The sequence below is a fragment of the Sinohyriopsis cumingii genome, chromosome 1, assembly GCF_028554795.1.
Source record: "Sinohyriopsis cumingii isolate HCF-2022 chromosome 1, ASM2855479v2, whole genome shotgun sequence".
In the NCBI taxonomy this organism is placed as follows: Eukaryota; Metazoa; Mollusca; class Bivalvia; order Unionida; family Unionidae; genus Sinohyriopsis; species Sinohyriopsis cumingii.
In genome coordinates, this window is record NC_142961.1 from 107,157,439 (window position 1) to 107,179,302 (window position 21,864).

Here is a 21,864-nt window from a genome sequence, read left to right on the forward strand (position 1 = left end):
TCTATAAAAACCTCAGACCCTTTTTCGTCTGTCTCACTCCAGTGCGAACATGACGTCCCTTCAGCCGCATCTTCCCGTCAAATTGATTCGTGCCTTGTATGGCATCAGTCGAGAAAAAGATCCACAAACACGAGCTCGTGTCTTAGAAGCTAGTCTCAAAGAAGTCTTACGATGGTCCACGGTGACGGCACGTCAATTACTCCAAGGAATCATTCAGATTCCTCATCAAACCAAACGCTTTTTCGATCGAAACAAAGTCGCTTTGGTCCGACTGGCCGATCCCCGCATCGACACTCAAACCAAAAAACAAATCATTTTGAAACCTGGAGGGAGCGGTACTCTAGGAGGGGTCATCATTCGCTCACTCTTAAGATGGGATCCTAATGCCCCCAAAGTTATACCCAAGACAAAAGTCCAACGAAACCCCAAGAAGAAAAAGACCAGGTCCCCAAGGAGAACTTCTCCAGTGGCAGGACCCTCCTCTGACCAGACACCACCACCACCACCCCGGAAAAAGAAAAGAAGCCCCCAGAAAAAGAAAAGTCCACAGAAAACTAGTCGCAAGAGAGACACTTCGGCCAGGACGCAACCTTACACTCGCAAACCACGACCTGCCACGGCGGTGACTGCGTCTCCGGCAGCCTCACGTTTGTCCACTTCTCCGTTAATGACACCCAGAACTGAAGAGTACTTGGAGACGTTGATCACACCAAGAACTTCTCCGTTGATGACCCCCAAAAGAACTTCCCCAGTGGCAGGGCCTTCCAATTTTGTGGCAGTGGTTGCTGCTCACAAAGTACCTTCTCCCAAAATCAAAGTTCAAGAAAGATCGGGCATGTTACAAAGTTTACTGGATTTGTCCAAGCAAGAACTGGCTCGATTTAGTCCGTTACGTACCCCTGCACGACGTGTCATGCCTGTCCTCAAACTGATACGACGTAAAGACAATCAGTGGCGACGCGTTCCAGTATAAAAAAGGCCTGTGACCAAGAAGGGTATCTGTAACAAGATAACCGGGTGGGATATTTCGGATTAACAACAGAACACGTTTTGACGACACAGATATATGGTTTAATGTGGCGATTTATATGAGTAGTGGATGATGAAGATATGTGCGTATTTATAATCCAAATATTGGATCTATTTAACAAAAAAAATCCGCACAGTTTCAAAGATGAAAAAAATGTACAAATAAATTTAGGTCAGTAACCCTAAAACACAGGATAAATGATTTCACAAATGATTCAATAATGGAAAGATGAATATAGTTCACTCAAATAGTAAACAATGTAAGCGTTTACACATAGTAAAAAAAATGTATTCGCTCAGGTAGCGAAATTATGTCACTAAACAAGAACGGATATACAATCTATCCTTCCAGTCCTGAATAATACACTGGGTCTTACTAACCCAAAATTAGCATACAGCTAAAAATACATGTGTGGAGATGCACTCCGTCACCCGTGCACCATATCCGCTCCACAGCTCCTCCGAATCAATTTCACAACCAATATAGACTCCGGACCCTCGGAATACTATGATCACTTGAAACATTAGACCCTCCGGACACTTGAAATATTAGACCCTCCGGTCCCCCTGGTCCTTTGACGGCTCTACAGCTGGGTCACCTTAGTCACTCTTGACATTCCGGACGCTAGACATTAGACGCTCCGGCACCTTAAACGCTCCGGACACACGGACGTTTCTACCCTCTGACAACACCGGACACCCCGGATATTCCTACCATCAAAAACTCAGCTGAAAATATACCCGATACAGTGTACTAAACTTGATACAGACATAACGTAAGGACGTTATACATGGTAAGTTAAAAGGATTATATTATAATGGCAATTACAAAACAGGTTCAATAGTAAACCTAACCCTGCTTGATAAGACAATAGTAAACAATTCTTTTAAAAAATGTAGCTTTACATTACCAATATAAGTCCTGCACTACGTCGCAACAAGAATAAAAAATGCACGCATTATGGTATGTAAAGAAAACTATAACAAACATGCAAAGGCAAATATAGTAATACACTAGTTATCACTTAAAACCCAAAACATTACCTACCCCTACAGCTGGAGTTGTGCGAATCCTTTAAGCAGGCCGCTTGCTGACAAAACCATTAGTATTGTAAAGGTCCTTTACATGTAGTAACCTATTTATACCTTTAGAATTTTCGTTATTCTTTATCAAAGGCACCTTGCACGTGTGGCACAGGACGAACCGTACTCACGATTTCGAAATACATAGACCATATTATAATCACCCTCGGGTATCGTTGTACAGAGAAAAAGAAACGAAACCCGAGTACATGTATTTAATTAACAACATTTACACCATTCCGTGACAGTATCAGTGTTTTTTGGTGCTCCTGAAGACTCAAAGATGTCACCCTCCAGAAAACCCCAAGGAAAGAAAAGGAAAGGACTGCCACCACGTTTAGCCAAACATGGGGACATGTTATCTGTCCTGTCCAAAGCTTCTCCACCCCTACGAAAAAAACTCATTCAAACAGCCTCCAAAGAGGTCATCGATACCGTGTGCGAATGTTGTTTGAACGTTTTGAAAGGCACGATCCCTTTGTCCAAACACCAGAAACAATGCTTAGGCAAACATCGTCACGTTCTTCGCCAAATGGTTCAAAAGAAAATTCCCATTCGTCAAAAAAAGAAGATGTTAGTGCAACGTGGAGGTATTTTACCTCTCTTGTTAGGCCCCATACTGAAAGGAGTCTTGGGAACCATGTTGGGAGGACTGGTGGGAGCAAGATAAAAAGGCCTCGGAAGTTCCAAGATCTCAGAATCGACCCCTGACAACCCAATGGAAGGACGAAAACTAGCTTTAGTGCCTTACAAACGATGGATGGAATACTATCGGTGGCAAGAACAACACACCCCGCATTTACCTCCCAATCCCCATTTGAGCGAGATGTCCCAGTTACAACACGAATTGCAGTCCTTGATGGATCGCCAAGATTTGTCCGAAACAGAAAAATCGCAAAAGTACGGTCAACTCTTGCAACGACTGCAACTCTTTCACCAGAAAGCTTTAGACGAAACAGCTCTACCCACTCTGAAAGATTTTAAGACCTTGATAAAAAGTCCAGCACTATCACCAGTACCACCAGTACCCGTGACCAAGACAGAAAAAGGAGAAGAAGAGGAAGGGTTTCAAACTCCACCAGAAAAAGTACGCAAGTTAACAACACCACCTACCTCCAGAATTGGATGGATTAAAAAGATGATGGCCACCCCTTCTTCATCACAAGAGAAAAAGAAAGTGAAGACAGAAGTGAAACAAGGACCGATATCCCCCGCTCAGACATCCTTCTCCTCTTCGACACCTATTGCTGGCCGCACACGCAAAGCATTGCAATCCAAGAAAATACCCCAAGAGAAAAAGAGTAGCATCCTCCAAGAGTGCGTGTCTTATTAACACACCAACCAACACAAAAAGATGGAAAAAGTCTTAGCCAGCATTTACTACGATCCCTCGCAACCTGTAGGTTACGCAGGAGTTCAAAAATTGTATCGTGCTGCCAAAACGCGACTGAAAAGTCTCCGTTTACCTCAAGTTCAACGATGGTTACAAGAACAAGCTACCTACACTTTACACAAACCCATTCGACGCAAGTTTGCCAGAAGTCGCACCCGAGTGGAAGGCATCGATCATCAATGGCAAGCCGATTTAGCCGATGTCTCTCATTTGGCCAGCTACAATCGTGGCTACAAATACTTGTTTTGTGTCATCGACGTCTTTTCCAAATTTGCCTGGGTCGTGCCCTTGACTTCCAAATCGAGCAGCGAGTTAGTGCGAGCCCTGCAACGGGTGTTGAAACAAAGCGGTCGTCACCCTCTTCGATGGCAAACGGACAAAGGCACAGAATTTCTGAACCAAGCTTTCCAAAAAGAATTAAAGAAACGTGACATTCATTTTTTTACCACCGAGAATCCCGAAACCAAAGCCAGCATCGTGGAACGTTTTCAACGCACTTTGAAAGAACGCATGTGGAAATATTTTACGCATCACCACACTCTGAAGTACATCGACATCTTACCGCACCTGGTGCAAGCGTACAACCAATCTTACCATCGAAGCATCGGACGTGCCCCGCAAGACGTGACTCCCGACAACGAAGTGCTGGTGTTTGAGCGTCTGTTTGGTACGTCCCCGACGAGGGCTGTCCCCGAGAAAAGTGGAATGTTGGCCGTAGGAGATTGGGTGCGCATTGGCAAAACCAAACGCACTTTCGACAAAGGTTACTTACCTAACTGGACGACCGAATTGTTTCGCGTCACTGGACGAGTGCATGGCCGTCATCCTGCCGTCTATAAATTGGAAGACATGAACGGAGAAGTGCTCAAAGGAACGTTTTATTTGCCCGAGTTACAACGTGTCACGAAAAAAGAAGACGACGTGTACGACATCGAAAGCATTCTCGAACGCAGAACCCGTAAAGTGGGCAAACGACGTGTCAAAGAAGTCAAAGTACGTTGGAAAGGATATCCACCCAGTTTCGATTCTTGGATCGACGCTTCGCAAGTCATCGACTATAAAAAGAAGTGACCATCATGCCCTTTCACACAGCAGACGCAGCTACGTCGACCACTCCTCCTTCACCCAGTTCTTCTGTGCAAGATTTACAATTGAGTTTGCAACAAGGAGACAAACAATTGTGGACCATTTTATTGAGCAGTTGCATCGGTTACCTGCTTCCTAATCCCTCCCTGAAATTCACCTCGAACGGGAACCCCGGGAACCTTGTGTCCAGTGCCAGTGCCAGTCACCACTTCAATCACAACCAGAACCCCATTTTAGACGGAGACACGCCTCTGACGTCCAGTAACCCCTCGGACAGCCACAGAACTCTGGAATTATGAGTCACCAAAACCAATTTTACTTAACCTTACCCAGTGACAGTTCCATGGAGGTGTTTCCCAACAACACGTTGTGCTGTTACACGGCCAAATTACCTCAAGCCATCCCCTTAGATCACGAAGCCCATTGGGAAGTGGCTTTAGTAGAAATGATTCACCCGACCCAAGTCCTCAATGTCCTTCCCAATCAAAATTTTTTTGATGTGGAAGTTCATGACGAACAATTTCAACAGTGGATGGATAGCAATGTCAAATATGATGTGATGTTTTACCCCAACCCCTTGTATTATACATGTATTTATAAGTCTGTAAGTGGAGCCAGGTAAGCTTTGTTTTTCCAAGTACCTAAGTTGGCTGATCCTCTTACGTAACCCAGTCTTTGTTTGAGCTCTTGAGTGGAAATCTGGCGGGAATCTTTGTACATGGGAACACGTGACGTAGACAACTTCAAAGAGCCGGAAGCCGACAATGGTAGGCTGGACAGTACATGGGGACACACAGACTGACATTTGTATGATTGACAGTTCGATCAAATGACCAGAGTCAGTCGCCATCCAATCGGGATGCGTTGTAGGTGGGACTTGATTCGAGAAACTGGCATAAGACTTGTACAAGCCTGAAATTCGTCAGTTGGTGTTTAAGAGTCGCGGTGGCACACACTCCGTTAGCCATTCGTAAAAATTGGCGGAATTTAGGAAATTCATGAAATAGCTTCGATCAGGTAAGTTTGATGTTACGTTGATTCTGCTTGATACGACTGCTGTTAATTGAAGAGAATTTGTCGTATGTATACATTTTACTTGTATTAAAGTATGAATAGTTAATTATGACCTTAATATTTTGCATTTTTTTCCATGACTTTAGCTAGTACTTTTGTTTACGATTGATTACGATGTTGATTCGTTGCATCATTATTCATAATGTTACTATGTACACCTTATTGGTGAGGCGAAAATGTTCTCTTCTTTCGCTAGTAATATGTGTACATATTATTTCGTGGATTATTACGATTACGCCCTTTTGAAAGGACGATTTGTATTTGTGAAGAATTGTATTGCTCGCTAGCCGCTATAAGAATTAATATTGTAATTCTTTGCGTAGTTATATTTTGGTAGACAAGAAATTTGTTTTTTTTGCCATTGAGTAACGGGTTGCCGTTTATCACCCTTTGAATGTGAATATTGTGGATTTGGTACGCTTGTGTAGGAAATATATATAAATATATATAAATATATAGATAGTCATATTACTAATCGTAGTAATATTTTAGTACAATCATATTTGAAATATTTTGTATGTATATACTGATAGGGCTCAGTATGTAGATATTTGAATCCTTTGTGTGATTGTGTTATGGCGCCATTTTTGTAAGCGGCGGAAGTGTATGGGAATTTCGATGTGTGCGCATGCGCGACCCAAATGTCCCGCCTTAAACTGATGGTTCATTTCAGTGACGTAGTGTGAGGGAAGATTTTTATAACCCTATGCTAATGCATTATACCTTTCAACAGGAAGCTTTCGGGGGACGAAAGAATTTCAGAGAATTTCGGGGGACGAGAGAAGTTCAGAGAATTTCGGGTGACGGTGAGAGATACCGAGTGAATTTCGGGTGACCTCAAGGGATACCGTCAAGGGTTCCGGATACTAGAAGAGGAACCGGAAGTCAAGATAACGGCAAGGAACAAGGATTATAGAAGAGGAAGCGGAAGTGGAGATCACGAAAGGAGAGACAGACAAGGGAACGAAGAGATTTAGATGAGTAGCACTCAAGAAGGGAAAAATCTCCTCACACTGTGAACTTAAATGATGATCAAAGGGATCATTGGGTGAAAGAGAGACATTGATTACTTTAAATTCTTTTAAATTTCATTTATTAAATTGTTATTGTTTAAATTTCATCTTTGTATTTCTTTTAATTTAACTGTCGGCATTGCTGACTGGGGGCTCGTAGCCATAAATATATTTAGTCAATAAATAATATAGTGTCCAGAATTAACCTTCTGAATAAGGACCAGGGGAACTTCTCATAACTCGTTAAAGGCTATAAGAAGAACCCCACCCCTAGACAACCACCCCACCCCCACATATGACAAGAAAACCCGTACACAAAAGTACACCACCTATCACTTGTTCATTTCCCCAGGCTATTATTTTAGTGGTCAACATTTGGTCAGCACCATAGCCTCCAGGTTTAATGCCGTGTTTCTGAAAGCTTTGGAGCATGTTAACAAAAGTGTCACCATGGAGTACCACAAAACAGCTCGTCGCTTCTTGATGAAATTTGAACGGAGTAAAATCCTGTCCATTTTATTTTGTCCTGAATTGTATGACATGTTGGGCGGAGACATGAACCTGAGAATGAGCATGATGAAGAAAAGCGAATTACCCATCGTTTAAGGACTTGTACCTGAAAGTCAAAATTCTAGATAAGACTGGACGTGCTATAGACGATGAAGCAGTAGCTCCCGTCAACAATTTCATGCATTCCTTGTTCAGTGGAGTGGACTTGTACTTGAATAACAAACTGGTCAGTAGCAGCATGGATACTTACCCTTATCGTGCCTACCTGGAAAATCTCTTGACGTACGGAATAGATGCCAAGAACACTCATCTCAATGCCTGTGTGGTATGGGAAGCTGACGAACCTACCAAGTTTGAAATATTGGAAACTGATGAAAAGAAAGACAACAATGATGGATTTCTAGAATGAAGAAAGAGAATCACGGGAGCCGACACAAGTTTAGAACTGATGGATCGTTTGCATTTGGACATGTGGTTGCAAGAAAAGTATTTGCTGAACGGGGTGGATGTCCGCCTGAGACTGAATCGTAGCAGTGCCGCTTTCCATTTGATGGCTGATAGTGACGGTTACAAAACCAAAATCCTAGAAGCCAGACTCTACGTAAGCCGTGTGGAAGTGTTACCTAAAGTGGGAAACGACATCAGTCAGACGTTGAGCAGAACGACTGCCAAGTATCCCATACGACGCGTGGAAGTGAAAACCTTCACCATTCCCAAGGGACAGCGATCCATGATCGAAGATCATCTGTTCCAAGGACAGTTACCCAAACGTTTGATCGTTGGTATCGTCGAGAATACAGCCTTCAACGGAGCTGCCGAAAAAAATCCTTTCTACTTTCAACACTTTGGCGTGTCCAAAATCGAAGTCAGTCGCGATGGCAAAACCTTGTGTACCCGACCGTTTGAACCTGACTTTACCAAGAAGAATTACTTGAGATCGTTCTTGTCCCTGTACGAAGCCACCGGACAGTTAGAAACCAATACCAGTCACGGTATTACGTACGAGGATTATGCAGGAGGCTACGCTTTGTGGGCTTTCGATTTCACTCCAGACCAAGGCAGCGACGAGGGACATTTCCACCCTATAAAATCCGGCCAGATTCGTGTGGAAATTCAGTTTAAAGACCGAAACCCTGATGAAACGGTGAACGTCATCCTGTATGCAGAATTCGATAATACCATATAAATCAACTGTTTGAGAGAAGTCATCCTAGATTACTAGAAACCATGGAAGACTGTTATCCCTCTTTACCTAGTGGAGAAACTTTTAGTGTTGGATTATTGTTAAAAAATGTTAGAGTTGTTGTTGTTTAGTGTTAAGTGATTTTTGAATAAAAAATGTTGTGTTTTGAAAAAATTGTTTGATGTTATATTGTTGGATTATTGTTAAAAATGTTAGAGTTGTTGTTTAGTGTTAAGTGATTTTTGAATAAAAAATGTTGTGTTTTGAAAAAAAATGCCTTTGTCTTTTGTTTAGCTATAAGAATGTTGGATTGATGCTCTTTCATTTCTTACTATCCCTCCCATAACACTCACTGAACGTTGCGGCTCGAAAACCGTGTGGGGGATGTTTTCCTTCACGTCCGCGCTTTGACTTTAAGAACCGGGGTTGTTTCCAGTCTAACCATCCATTGTCGACTCATCCTCCTAAGAAGATGTGCTCCAAACTAGCTAAGCTCAACGAAGCCTACGTGAATTTGCATAGGGTCAGACACAGTCTGATACCGAAGCCAGAAGAAATAGAGAATGTGAGAATGTTAAAAATCACTGAAGACCTGATAGAAGAGCTCTTCAGAGAAGAAATGAACAGGGAAAAAGAAGAATGGACAGAGAAGTACAGACTTCAGAGACATCAGCAACAACAACAACAAGAGCAGCAGTAGCAACCTGAAGCTGACCGAGGCTTTGTCGACTGTCGTATCGACACCAAAGAGTTCTTCTTCTCTTTCCGAAGAAGCAGACCTATCGCCAGAAAGTCTATCCTCAGAGGACATCGCATTCTTAGAAACTAAAAAGAATGCCATAGCAAACAAAAAAAAACAGCCCTTTTCAGGGCTACCCAAATACTCTAGAAAAGAAATAACGATCGATTTGCCAATGTGTGTAGGTAGAGTAGTGTGAAAATAAACACTAACTCTTTTTAAAAAATGTGAGGGTATGTGTTTGTGAGTTTGTGTGTTTGTAAGTGATCAAGTACGTTGGTGTGGATAGTAGATTAAAATGATGTCTTTATTTGGTGTTTGAGGGGTAGATTTAGGGGTTAGATTGGATTGCTTTGAGTATGTGGATAGTCAATTGAAGTGATTTATAAAAAATTTTAAAATAGTGATGGGTAGAATAAAAAAGTGAGTGAGTGTTTCTTTTAGGTCCGCGCGTTGTTGTTTTTTGGTTATGATCTAGGTAAGATCAATTTTATGTTTTTAGGGGGATGTTTTCCATCACGTCCGCGCTTTCACTATAAATTGAAACTCGCTGGGCAGTCTAGCTACCCTTGTTGATTGATCAACACAAGAATGAATAGCAGAATAAGCAAACTTCTTGAACTCCAGATACATCTGGAATATATCTGGCGCCTGTTAAATGAACTGGCCGCGGAGGCTATAGTAGAAGAGGAAAGAATGAAGAACGAAGAGGAGGAGAGAAGATAGAGGGAAGAGGAGGAAAAGAAACTAGAAGAGAGGATGTCGTACAATATTCCCGAGACAGAGGATTGGGGTGTTGAAGCGAATCATCCTCCCTCTGCGCTCCCCAGAAGAAAGGTGAAAGGAGACTGGGGAAGAAGATGCGTGTGTGGCGCCAGGCCAGGAAGGTGCAACCATTAGATAGGTGCATCTGGAGTTAAAAAAAAACAGCCCTTTTAAGGGCTACCCAATACTCTAGAAAAGAAATAACTATCGATTTGCCAATGTGTAGGTAGAGTAGTGTGAATATAAACACTAACTCTTTTTTAAGATAGTGTGAGGGTATGTGTTTGTGTGTTGGTGCTTGTAAGAGCTAAGGTATGTTTGTGTGAATAGTAGATTATGGGTTTCTTTATTGTTTCTTAGCGTAGGTGGAGAGTATAGTTAGGGTTCTGTAAGCGCTCACGTACGATTGTGTGGATAGTAGATTATGGATTTTGTTTATTGTTTCTTAGCGTATGTGAACAGTATAGTTAGGGTTCTGTAAGCGCTCACGTATGATTGTGTGGATATTAGATTATGGATTTGTTTATTGTTTCTTAGCGTATGTGAAGAGTATAGTTAGGGTTCTGTAAGCGCTCACGTACGATTGTGTGGATATTAGATTATGGATTTGTTTATTGTTCTTAGCGTATGTGGAGAGTATAGTTTGGGTTTTGTAACCGCTCACGTACGATTGTGTGGATAGTAGATTATGGATTTTGTTTATTGTTTCTTAGCGTATGTGGAGAGCATAGTTAGGGTTTTGTAAGCGCTCACGTAAGATTGTGTGGATAGTAGATTATGGATTTTGTTTTAATGATTTGCGTGTGTAAATAGTAGATTTGGGGTTTGTTTATTGTTGCTTCACTTATGTGGATAGTATATTATATGAAATGAGAAAAGTAGGGATGTTTTCTTTCACGTCTGCACGATGTTAGGTCATGATCTAGGTAATATCAATTTTATGTTTTAGGGGGATGTTTTCCTTCACGTCCGCGCTTTTCGTATAAGAACCCACAGTATTCGTCGTTCAAACCATTCTACGGAATAAGATACAAGGAAGATGGTAGCTGTAACAGAATTGTTTAACCAGTTGAAAGACATTTGGTACTGGATGGTGGATGGAGCTTATGCAGTGGAAAGGATTGAACGAGAATGGAAGTATGAAGTAACCAGGGAGTTTGTAAGAAGGCAAGTGACAAACCTAAAATTAGCCATGGATCTGGTGGCAGAGATGATAGAAGAAGAAGTAAAAAGACTAAGAGGCTTTACAGATCCAGAGTATGTAAAGATTGGTCACTTAAAGGAAGCCATGGATAATGTGATAGAAGTCAGGTGGTTTTTGGAAGACGTAATGGAATGGACAGAGTGGTCCTTTGTCAAAAAAGGCCTAGACCAGCTTAAGAAATCGGAACAACTTATGAGAAAAGTAATGGACGAAGAAGTGAAAAAGATCAAAGACAAGTGGAATAAAGAACGAAAGGAGAAAGAAAACTTAAAGAAAAAAGAGGCCTTTGACAAACTCAACAACAATTGGATCAAGATACAAGAGAAGTTCAGGGCTATGGGTCACCCAGACTGGTTACCAGAAAAAGAAAAAAGGAAGAACAAAGGAATTTTGGGAAAGATTAGGTGGTGGATGAGAAAATGGAGGAAATAGAAGAAGAAGCAGAAGAAAGCCAAAGGCCCTTTTCAGGGCCAGCCATATTTCTCGAAAAGAGATAGCCTTTCCATTGCCTACCCCTTTTTTTAAATTTAAATTTAAATTTAAATTTAAAAAAAAAATCCCATATTCAATTCCCCTTGTCCCTAGACAAACCCAAACTCTATTCCCATGTTAATTTCCCCTTGTCGCTAGACAGACCCACACTATAGTTCCATGTTAAATTCCCCTTGTCGCTAGAGTGACCCACGATTTTTCGCCATGTTAAATTTCCCTTGACGCTAATCTGACCCACGATTTTTCTCCATGTTAATTTTCCCTTGACGCTAGAGTTGCCCAAGGGGTCTTGTAATGCTAATTCCCCTTGACGGTAAAGTGGCCCACCTTACTACTATTTGGGCTAAAACACTGTTTTGGGTTTATTATGAATTGATTCAGAGATCTTCTCGATTATATCATTGTGATACATCGACATTGAAGACATTTGGTACAACAGCCCATTCCGGTCTGGAGTTCATTCGGAAGACTCTGTACTTTTGGATTTGTAATATAACTTTAAGGATTATCTGGGATTTAATTCTCAGTATTGCAAGTTCTTTTTAAATCTCCACTTCGTATTCACGGAAAATAAATTATTTGTTGAATTTTACAAAACTTCTTGACTTATTGGCTTTGCTTCTTCTGTTATATAGTTTATGGACACATAATCGAAAGTACACACACACACACACACACACACACCGCCATGTCGGCCTATTCTGCGCAACGATACGTCATTTCTGTAAAAATTTTATCACGTGCTATTTTGGGTCAAAAATCCATTTTGTATCCAGAAAGAAGAATCGTACATTATTTAGGAAAAGTGATATTCATTAAGTGTGCATAAATATCCCACATTCAGGCTCGAAATGCACATACAAGTATGATTTCTAAATGGCAAACGTAAAGACCCATTCCATGACCGTCTTGAACCTGTAACCCAGAAAATTCGATTTACTATGCATCTTTTAGAATCATACAAATAAATTCATTATATAAAAGATGGAAATGTGTACCTTAAAACAAAACTATTTTAATCCAAGTTTCCAATTTTGCAGTGTGTCGGTGGTTCTTTCCCGGGTTTTCCCAGGTTCTTCCTCCAACATTAATACTGGAAGGCATGTATAGCTTATCGTGTGCTGAAAATGACGTTAAACCCAACAACAACAACCAATTTTGCAAGAAGTTTTCCCACACGTACAAAATCGTTAGCTACCCGTAACCCAACGTGTCTAATTGCCGCTAGAACATAAAGTCTCAACAAATTCTCCGGCGTATAGTCTGTTTCTAAATTCTATAGTAATTTTTCACCATCAGCAAGACGTCGTAAACACATTACGTCCTATTCATTGTTTTTTCTCTTCCACGTAATAGCTTATTTTTCATAAAATGTTGAACTTTACTAACTTTTTACAAGATCGGTTTAGTTTGTTTAATATTTCTTGCCATTTATTGGCATTTTTACGTTGAATTTTGTAAAACTAGCTATAAACCTGACCTAATTACTCGACTGAACTGCTGACAGAAACAGTCCAAAGTAATTTATTTAATTTCAATAGCAAGATGGATAAACATTACATCTTTTCAAAGCTATGCGCAGAATAGGCCGACATATCGCTAGTCAGGAAAACGGGGGTAGTATGCCGTGTCCAAAATGAATATTATTTTGAACAGAATATTCTGGTGACTATTACATCTTTTCAAATGAAAAGCATTGGTGTATTTTATTTTTGTCGATCGCTCGATTTCACTATGCGTTTTGCTTCAATACTGGAAACGAAAAATTTAGGTGCGCAGAAATGCCCGACAGCAGTGTATATATAAGCAAAGACAATACACATCCATATATCATATATGTCAACATGGTGTTATTCAGAATCAAAGATTGATCTAAATGAGTAAATTTAGTAAGGTAAGAATGAAATACTCGAAACTAAATAAATATATAGAATAATCTGCATACACAGTGCAGACATATTTTGCGTTTGTTTCACGTTTTGAATCGATATAGATGCATTACTATAAGTATTACAATATCGTTATCAGTAAATATATGTTTAGTTTTGAGACATGGGCATTCGATGAAGAATTAAATGTTTGTAAACTTCTGATAAAAGTTAACGCATAAACTTATAGTAGATAAAGGATGAAACTCCCTTTGCACGTTTACAGATCATGGGCGCCCGCACATAAGGGTGGGGCACCTGTCTCCTGCCCGGGATTTCCCCCATTCAGTAGGCGCCCCGGTTACATATTGCATTGGTCATTGTCCCTTTTCTTGACAGTATATTTACTTCGTTCGTTTGCTAGTGACTTAATTTATTTTGATGATTTTGTTTTTTCCTGATAATTTTATCAATAGACAGGATGATATGATTCAAACGGACGAATCTGTAATGGCATAAGATGGCATCCGCACCGTTTTAAGAATAAAGCACCGTCTCAATCACCCAGGCTATCTGTGCATGAACAATTTGCACGATTAAGCTTTTCGTGAGTCTGATGTGAAAATCACACAGTTGTGTGTTTTCGAGGATAACTTCACTCAGTTCACGGTAAAATAGTTAAACTACGAAAGGAGAACATTGCTATCTGCTGTTTCCAATCAAAGTATTATAAGCTAGTGTCTCTTTTATTTGTTCTAAAACTTGTTTCACGATCCGTCCACAGGGGCTTGTTACAAAGAAAATCAAGGATGGGGGTTCTAACCTGTAGTAATATAACACTGTTATATTATTACAGGTTAGAACCCCCATCACTTGATTTTCTTTGTAACGAGCCCCTGTGGTCCGTCTAATCATTCAGTAGAGAGATTTGGGCCCAACATACATGTGCTCGGCCTATTCCGAGTCAGACCATAACAAGGTCGGCGAGTTATAGATTCGGTCCATACAAATTATGCATCCCGGACTACCCTGTTTAGACGCACTTAAGCTGTTCCCGGGTACTTTCACCTTTTCAGAAATGTACTTCTGTTACAGTTAGGGGTTAGAGCCGGCGCTCTCACCAAATATATTTTTTATAACCATTAAGACAAATAGATGTTTTGTAGTTAACGTATATGAGAACAATTTAGAAATTTTCTTTCTTAAAGCAATTGTGAACCGGAATCATCTGAGCGACAGTTTTATTTGAGAAAAATCAGTGGAGAGCATAAAGTAATGTCTTGAACAATACTACTAACTTTTTAGTTGTCTCTCTCATCCAGTGCAAATGTATGCCGTATCTGGCTCTGCACTGTACACATTCAGATTCAGAGATATTACTTTGGAAATGTTAATTATTTTAGCAAAGTTTGGGTAAGAAATGATGTTGATATATTCTCTCGTACTGTTCTTAAAGAGCTTGTTGGCGTACAATGCAAGATATCAACCCTGATATTTATTGATGTCCAAAACATACATATCAGGTTTATATCTCACATTGTAGGTTTATATATATATATATATATATATATATATATATATATATATATATATATATATATATCTTTGCTACCACCATATTCAAGGTTTTCATTAATTTTCTGCATACTGCTGCCTATTTAGTGCTTATTCTTAAATACCTGGGATGATCATAAGTTACTAGTTCTGCATTACCAGTTTTATTTCAGGAAAATGTTGGAATTGCTAATGAGTACACTATTTTAAAAATGCACCCATCAGTTACCCCATGTTCACAAATAAAATCTATATTTTCTTAAAATTGGTATGACTGTAACAAATTGGTTAACCAGTTTGTTGCCAGATAATGTCCAATGATTTTTTGCAAGAATCAGTTCGCATAATTACCATATTTGTCAAGAAGCAAGAGATCAAATCCATGGTAGCAAAAAAGAGTCAAAATATGAAAGATGTTCATGTTGTTGTTTTCTGGTAGCTTTCACATTTGACAGGTGTTGACTTAAAATCTTTCTTGTTTATGATTTATTACTTTTCATTGTAACACTTGGTTTTATTTAAACAGTCTGTGGTCAACATATACACTCATTTTCATGTTGGGGTGTGCCATTCTCACTGACAATCTCTCAGATTAGTTTCTGTTGTTGGAGGGTACAGGTGACAGAATGAGAGCCATTGAAATAAAATCTGATTTTCAAATTGATTTACAATTTGTGTGCCATATATATCAAGATCCTAACATTAGGACATGTATATGTGTTCGTAAATATATTTTTCGGTATTACCGCAATATCAGAGTAATGTCCCTTGCATAACCTGTAATCTACATGGCATCTGTTTATTGAACATTTCCCACAATCATTTGATTTAAAATGGAAATTAAATGTATGTTAAAATGAGCAAAGAACATCAAATTGACATATATAATAAGGTTAGTGTCTTTATTTACTCATTTATTGATCTCTGACTTTAAGACCTGAAATACCATAGCACTCCATTATGTATAGTGACCACTGTCCGAGTTATAACTGAACAATACCATGCACCTGCTTTTGATTCCTGTAACTTATGGCTGTACAGAGTTTGTAATATATTTATATTGCAATAATATTTTGATATTAAATATTATTCACAATGACATACATTATCTTTTGCTCAATAATTTTGTTTGTAGCTGTTTATGTGGAAAAAATACTTTTCTAAAACTTACTTGAAATCAGTCTTTGATCAAATAGAATTCAATCCTTTTGTATTGATTGTATAAATTTATAAATTGAAAGATAACTAGATTCACAGGTATCAATTGGTCAAGAAAAGGTTTTGGTTGATTATATTCAATATAAATAAAAATTATTACATTAATTTATTGGTATGTGCTGGTTTTGATATGTTTCTACTATGGAAATGGAATTAATAAATATGGCAATAAACACCATTTTCCTTTCAAGTTTGGCAGACATGGACCTAGGAATTCTGAACTGTGAGCTTGCGTTATTTTTGCTATGAAAATATAACAAATATAGTGTCTTTGCAAAATATTCTCACAATTATTCAGTAATTTGTATGAAGTTTAAAAGGAGAATTTAATTAACATCTTCACACACTTTCAGCATATTGTTTATTCTGTCTTACTGCACTAAGAAAACCTTAATTAAGGCACATGTCAATGTTGTCACGTAGGCATGTTTACTCAGATTTAGTTCTATGTTTATTGCTGTTCTGTAAGTTAATGCTACTGTATCTTTACCAAGTCAGTTTTATCCAGATTGTTGAATGCTCTGTGACTTTAATGTCATCAAAAAACATAAAGATGAAAATTATTTATCACTATAGACTTTTATAATGGTTACTAGAAACGTTCCCTCTAAGCGAATGGTAGATATGAGCGCTGCATTGTGCAAGCATTACGGTGACTTGAGCAAAATATTTTGATCTTTGTCAATTGCGATGCATGGGGTTGTCTAAGCAGATGCACGGCCATGCATGCGCACAGCATAGAGGGAACTAGGTACTATATGGGTCAAGAAATGATGTCAGGTCTACCATAACTAGCGTCAGGATATTTTTATTATTTTTATTCCTTAAAACGTATGCAACTATCGATGTGACATCATGGCACATGACATTGAATCCTGTTTTTCCTGGATAACATCTTTAGGATGACATTGTCCAAAAATATACTTTAACATTAATTTTGCCATATGTATTTCTCTGGTCATGTATATAATGATCGTCCAAGGAATATGTATCTATGAGACTTGAAATAAAGTCATTCTTCTTCATTTTAAGGTAAGTATAATCAAATTGTAGTAAATAGTTTGTACTGAATGTCTACATAATCAGTATTACTTTTACAATAACTGGATACCAAAAGTCATACACAGTTGTAGTGATCAAAAAGAAACATTCAAAGATTTTATGTAAAGAAACTATGAAATTACCATTGACAAAGGATCTTATGTCCACATTACTATTGTATACATAATGGGTTGATGGGCCATGTATCTAATGGTGAAAAGTGTTAGTGGACTGACTCTGCTATAGGTCAAGTAGTTCTGAAATCATCCATGGGGACTTTAGGTTAGTATCCAAATGCCCTGTATTGTATGTAGCATAGTCATAAAAAGTTGATATGCATATGGAGTCTTCAAAGGACAATGGTTTCCCACCTGTTCTGAAGAAGAGTATTTCAAAATAATCAGAGAATTTTTAACAATACATGTATATTCAAGTCCTGCAGTTTAAGATGTTGATCCCAATATTTATGATGGGAAATAACAATGTCATACTGCCACCACAATCGGGTACTGTGTCGTAAGGTCCTACTGCAAAATGTCCTTAGGATCTAGCAAGAACACGGCACTGGCAAGATCAACACCTTGCAATTGGAGATCAAATTTTCAGGACTATTTTACATACTGGTACTGGCAACTCGTATTGAAACTGCTGTAAAGGCTGGTGTGTAAAATGTTGTTTGAATTTTGACATTGCAGTTTTGCTAAATGAGGGTCCTTTTTATGTAATCTATGATTTGTTTATTTTGCATTTAGTCAACCTTCTAATCATATCATATTTTCAATATGTAACTGGTTTTTGCATCAGTGTGTACTTATTTGTGCTATAGGCCTTTGACCTATATAAAAAAATAATGAAATTGTAAATTATTTTACCAGTGTAGAAAATCCATGACTTTCTTGAAACTATTGCCGCTCTAAATCTCAGTGTTGTTGACATCACTCTAACCACCAAAAAGTGATCCCTACTACACATCTCACCATTCACTGGCAATACAATAACCACTTCTCATGATATATCTGGACTAAGATTTATTTAACACTTTATGCTTTTTTTAAACCTTTTTTTGTATTCTGAAAAATAAGATGCTTATGGAAGAATATATAAGTTGTAACAATGATGTCATATTTAATGCAAGAAATTGCATTACATGTATTTCAACAGTAAAGATAAAAACATGAAATAAAATAAATTCTTTGTTTGTGTGTGTATATTGTTATGACTCTATGGTCTTAAACTAAGTAACAGAAAAGAACAAAAACCATCATATTTTGTAGTTCAAGAAATAATTTATTTTCTAGAATACAAAGTGAAAATTTAAAAAGAAGTTATATTATTTTCAACTAAATCCAAGAAAGTCTTAAAAGTCGTGTTGCATGTCCAAATGCATAGAGTTCCAAAATAAATTTCAGTGGTGATCAAAATAATTCCAATTTTGAATGTGCCGATGTACTAATAGCCTCAAAGGTGGGGATGTTTTAACGGTCATGATGTATTACAATGACATAATCCAAAATGTCCTTGAATGAATTCAAGATAATCCTAGAATAGTAATTTAGTCCTACGTTCAAAGAGCACTTTGTATATCCAGGGAAGAAGTTAAATAAATATTCTCAGATATTAACTGAATGTCAAAATAAATTGATTTCACTATGTTTGATGTTAAAGTATAGAATGAAGAATTTTTGTTGACCTTTACCTTTATATGACACAGTCTGAGGGCCAGGATGAGGGTTACAAGTTCATTTCCTGAACAAATGAATGTTATAAACATTTTATATATAAATCTCCACTTGACCTTTGTCACACTAACCATTTTCTTAATGGAAATTTCTATCAAACTGTAAAAAAAAATTGATATCTGGAATCTTCTAGGGTCAGTATCAACGTTGCATCTAAATCTCAGAATCAAGTAAACATATTTACTCTGCATGACATTAGACATGTAGGTCCAACTCCTACTCTCAGTTATAAATAAAGGTCAATCAACACAATACAAACTAAAGGTATATAACATATAATCATGGACAAAAGCCATCACAAGTTAAATATACATAACAGGATATATATGACTACTTTTATGTTTATTATTGTGACATGTTGGTTTTTGAGATTTGTTCAGGTGATGCTGATTCAGTCAAAAAAGACTGCATTACTAAAGGATGAAAGTTCATGGAAATCATCATTGCATGAAGGTCTTTCAAATTCATAAATATGATGCACATTTGCATCAAATAAGGACATAATTACAAAAATGACAGAAAAAGCTTCAAATGGCTTCATCTCAAAAACTGCACAGCTGGAATTGGAAAAAGTTTATAGAAACATCATGACAAAATGTTTTCATGTTTGTTGAAGTGTCACCAGACACAGTTGCTCAGTTGGTAGAGTATCCTGCTTCACAGTTCAGGAGTTTCAGGTTTGATACCTGCTCATGCCAGCCCTGGTTGGCTGTCTCAGTGTCTCCTTGGGAAAACAATTAGCCCTCATTTCATCTGCCTACTATAGCTAATGTGTTAAAAACAACAATACCATTATTCGTTAATCCATCCATGGGCAGAACTGTTTATTGTACTAATACAGGTATATATTTAAATGTAATTTGGTACGCATATTAGTTTAATGGTGCAGCCTTTTGCTGTTCACAATTTTTCAGCTGCAATATTGTGAACATGTTCTTACATTTGTTTATCCATCCTTCACCATTCATACATGTCACTTTGGGAGATGACTCTTGTTGGATATCACATCTCTGTATACTTTGTAAATATCAACGCCTTATACTGCATTGGAAATTTTCAACCAATCCTTCTGACCTAAACGTTTGTTCAACTGAATGAAACATTGAGAAGTTTTAAAATTGGCCACAACTTTAACAGTCACACATGTTAGGATCCTTTTTGGGATTCCTACTATTTTGAATTCTTACATAAAATATTTTAAAAAAATTTAGAAAACATGGTGTTAGTCACATTTTAAATAATAAAATTTTCTTCCAGAACTTTTTCCTGTATTTTGTATTAAAATTTGAGAATTTGTACTTCACAGTTGGTTAAATGGTACTTGCAGCTGCCTCACTAGGCACTCAGCATTAAGAGGTTTGTGTTAGGACTGGTCGGCCTGGTGTCAGGATAATGTGACTGGGTCGGACATCATGCTACATGTCTGCGGCATGATGCTCCAGTGCTAGACATCACTATAAACTGCCACACTGCAGATATTATAGCGCTAAGACTTCATTTTTTTTTTAAAGCTACGTTAAAAATCCTAATAACACACACACTCACAGTTGGTCATTAAACTAAAAATATATGAAACTAAAATGAAGCTTTTTGTTTATAATAGATGACACATCTTTGTACAACAGATGCATGTATCTTTGAATATTATTTCAAGCTGCTGTTCTTAATACCACTTGTAGTCTTTAAATTAAATTTGCAACAAAAGTTATCATCAGTAATAGTCTTGATAATGTTGCTATTTTTGCAGGTGGTACAAATTTGAGGAGAACAATGACGGAAACAAAACAACCAGACAGTGGAAATATTCCTTCTCCAACCAATATTGCAATCCACACATTTTCAGAGAAGATACTGGATACTTACATGCATTTTCAAGTTTTAAAATTATCAGACAGCTTTTGGCTTTGGATTGGAAGTTCCCCAGCCAAATTTGGTGACTTTACAGTTGCAATGAATTCTGGAAAAATGCCATGCTCAACGGTACTTCTTGGAAATTCAGACTCCGGTTGTCTTGCAATGGCAACAAGATTGGCAAAACGGACTGGGAAGCAAGTTTTTATAAGTGGAGAGTTAACCTTTAATCAGATACAGTTACCACTTATTGAAAAGAGAGTTGCAGAGGAAATGAAGCAGCATCCTGACAATTTCTAATTCACAAGTAGCAGATTCCTGTACATGAAACATCAAAGTCCTTGAGTGATTCACATCGGAAGAAAGATGATCATACATTGCAAGGACAGTAAAGAGATTTGGTGCATTTAGTTTGATTGTCACTAATATTACAACTTTTCTCTTTAAATTTCTTCAGCAGGAAAAATTTGGTTAAAATTAGTTGAGTATTGTTATGTGCACCATTCAGTACTTGCATCTGAACATGCTTGTTACACAGAAAAGTATGGAGGTATGCAACTAAACTACTAAGTTGCTTTTCTAAAAATTAATTAAAAATAGTTGGAGTGAAAGACTTTTGAATTATGTGATAGAAAGTGACAAATAATTACCCATCAGATTGATTTCAAGAAAGAATTACAAACTTTAGTTGCAGTTCTTATCTCGGTTTGTTTAGATACTAAATATTTCAGTTTAGGTAAACTATTTCATGCAGTGTTTGTTGATACTAAAGGTGTATATTTGGTGTTTACCTAAATTACATGTGGTTTAAAGTTTTAGAAAATAAGCACATGGTAATATGTTCAGTATTCTTACCTCCAGGTACAGTGTAGTCAAATGACGTTTATACATGGTGTCTTAAAGTGCCTTGTTTGAAAATGGAGTTGGTCTTATTCAAGGTGATACTTTTTAAATCCTCTTTTCAGGGAGTAGAAATATAATTAAAATCCACATAATATATGGGAATAAAGCTGAACAAAATA

At 37.9% G+C, this 21,864-nt stretch overlaps 1 protein-coding gene across 4 annotated transcripts in view; it reads left to right on the forward strand.

Annotated features, from left to right (window-relative positions):
* The window catches only part of LOC149807526 (proteasome assembly chaperone 4-like), a 95,553-nt gene extending 73,689 nt beyond the window's left edge, over window positions 1–21,864 (forward strand). The window contains exons 1-2 of one of the 4 annotated variants that reach the window (XM_089967446.1): window positions 14,015–14,108; window positions 20,739–21,864. In XM_089967446.1, the coding sequence (XP_089823572.1) occupies window positions 20,762–21,142 (381 nt within the window). In that variant the 5' untranslated portion in view covers window positions 14,015–14,108; window positions 20,739–20,761 and the 3' untranslated portion in view covers window positions 21,143–21,864. Of the gene's footprint in view, window positions 1–14,014; window positions 14,164–14,377; window positions 14,498–20,738 lie in introns of those variants that run through there. The other 3 variants (XM_089967451.1, XM_089967435.1, XM_089967442.1) reach the window with 3 other exon arrangements.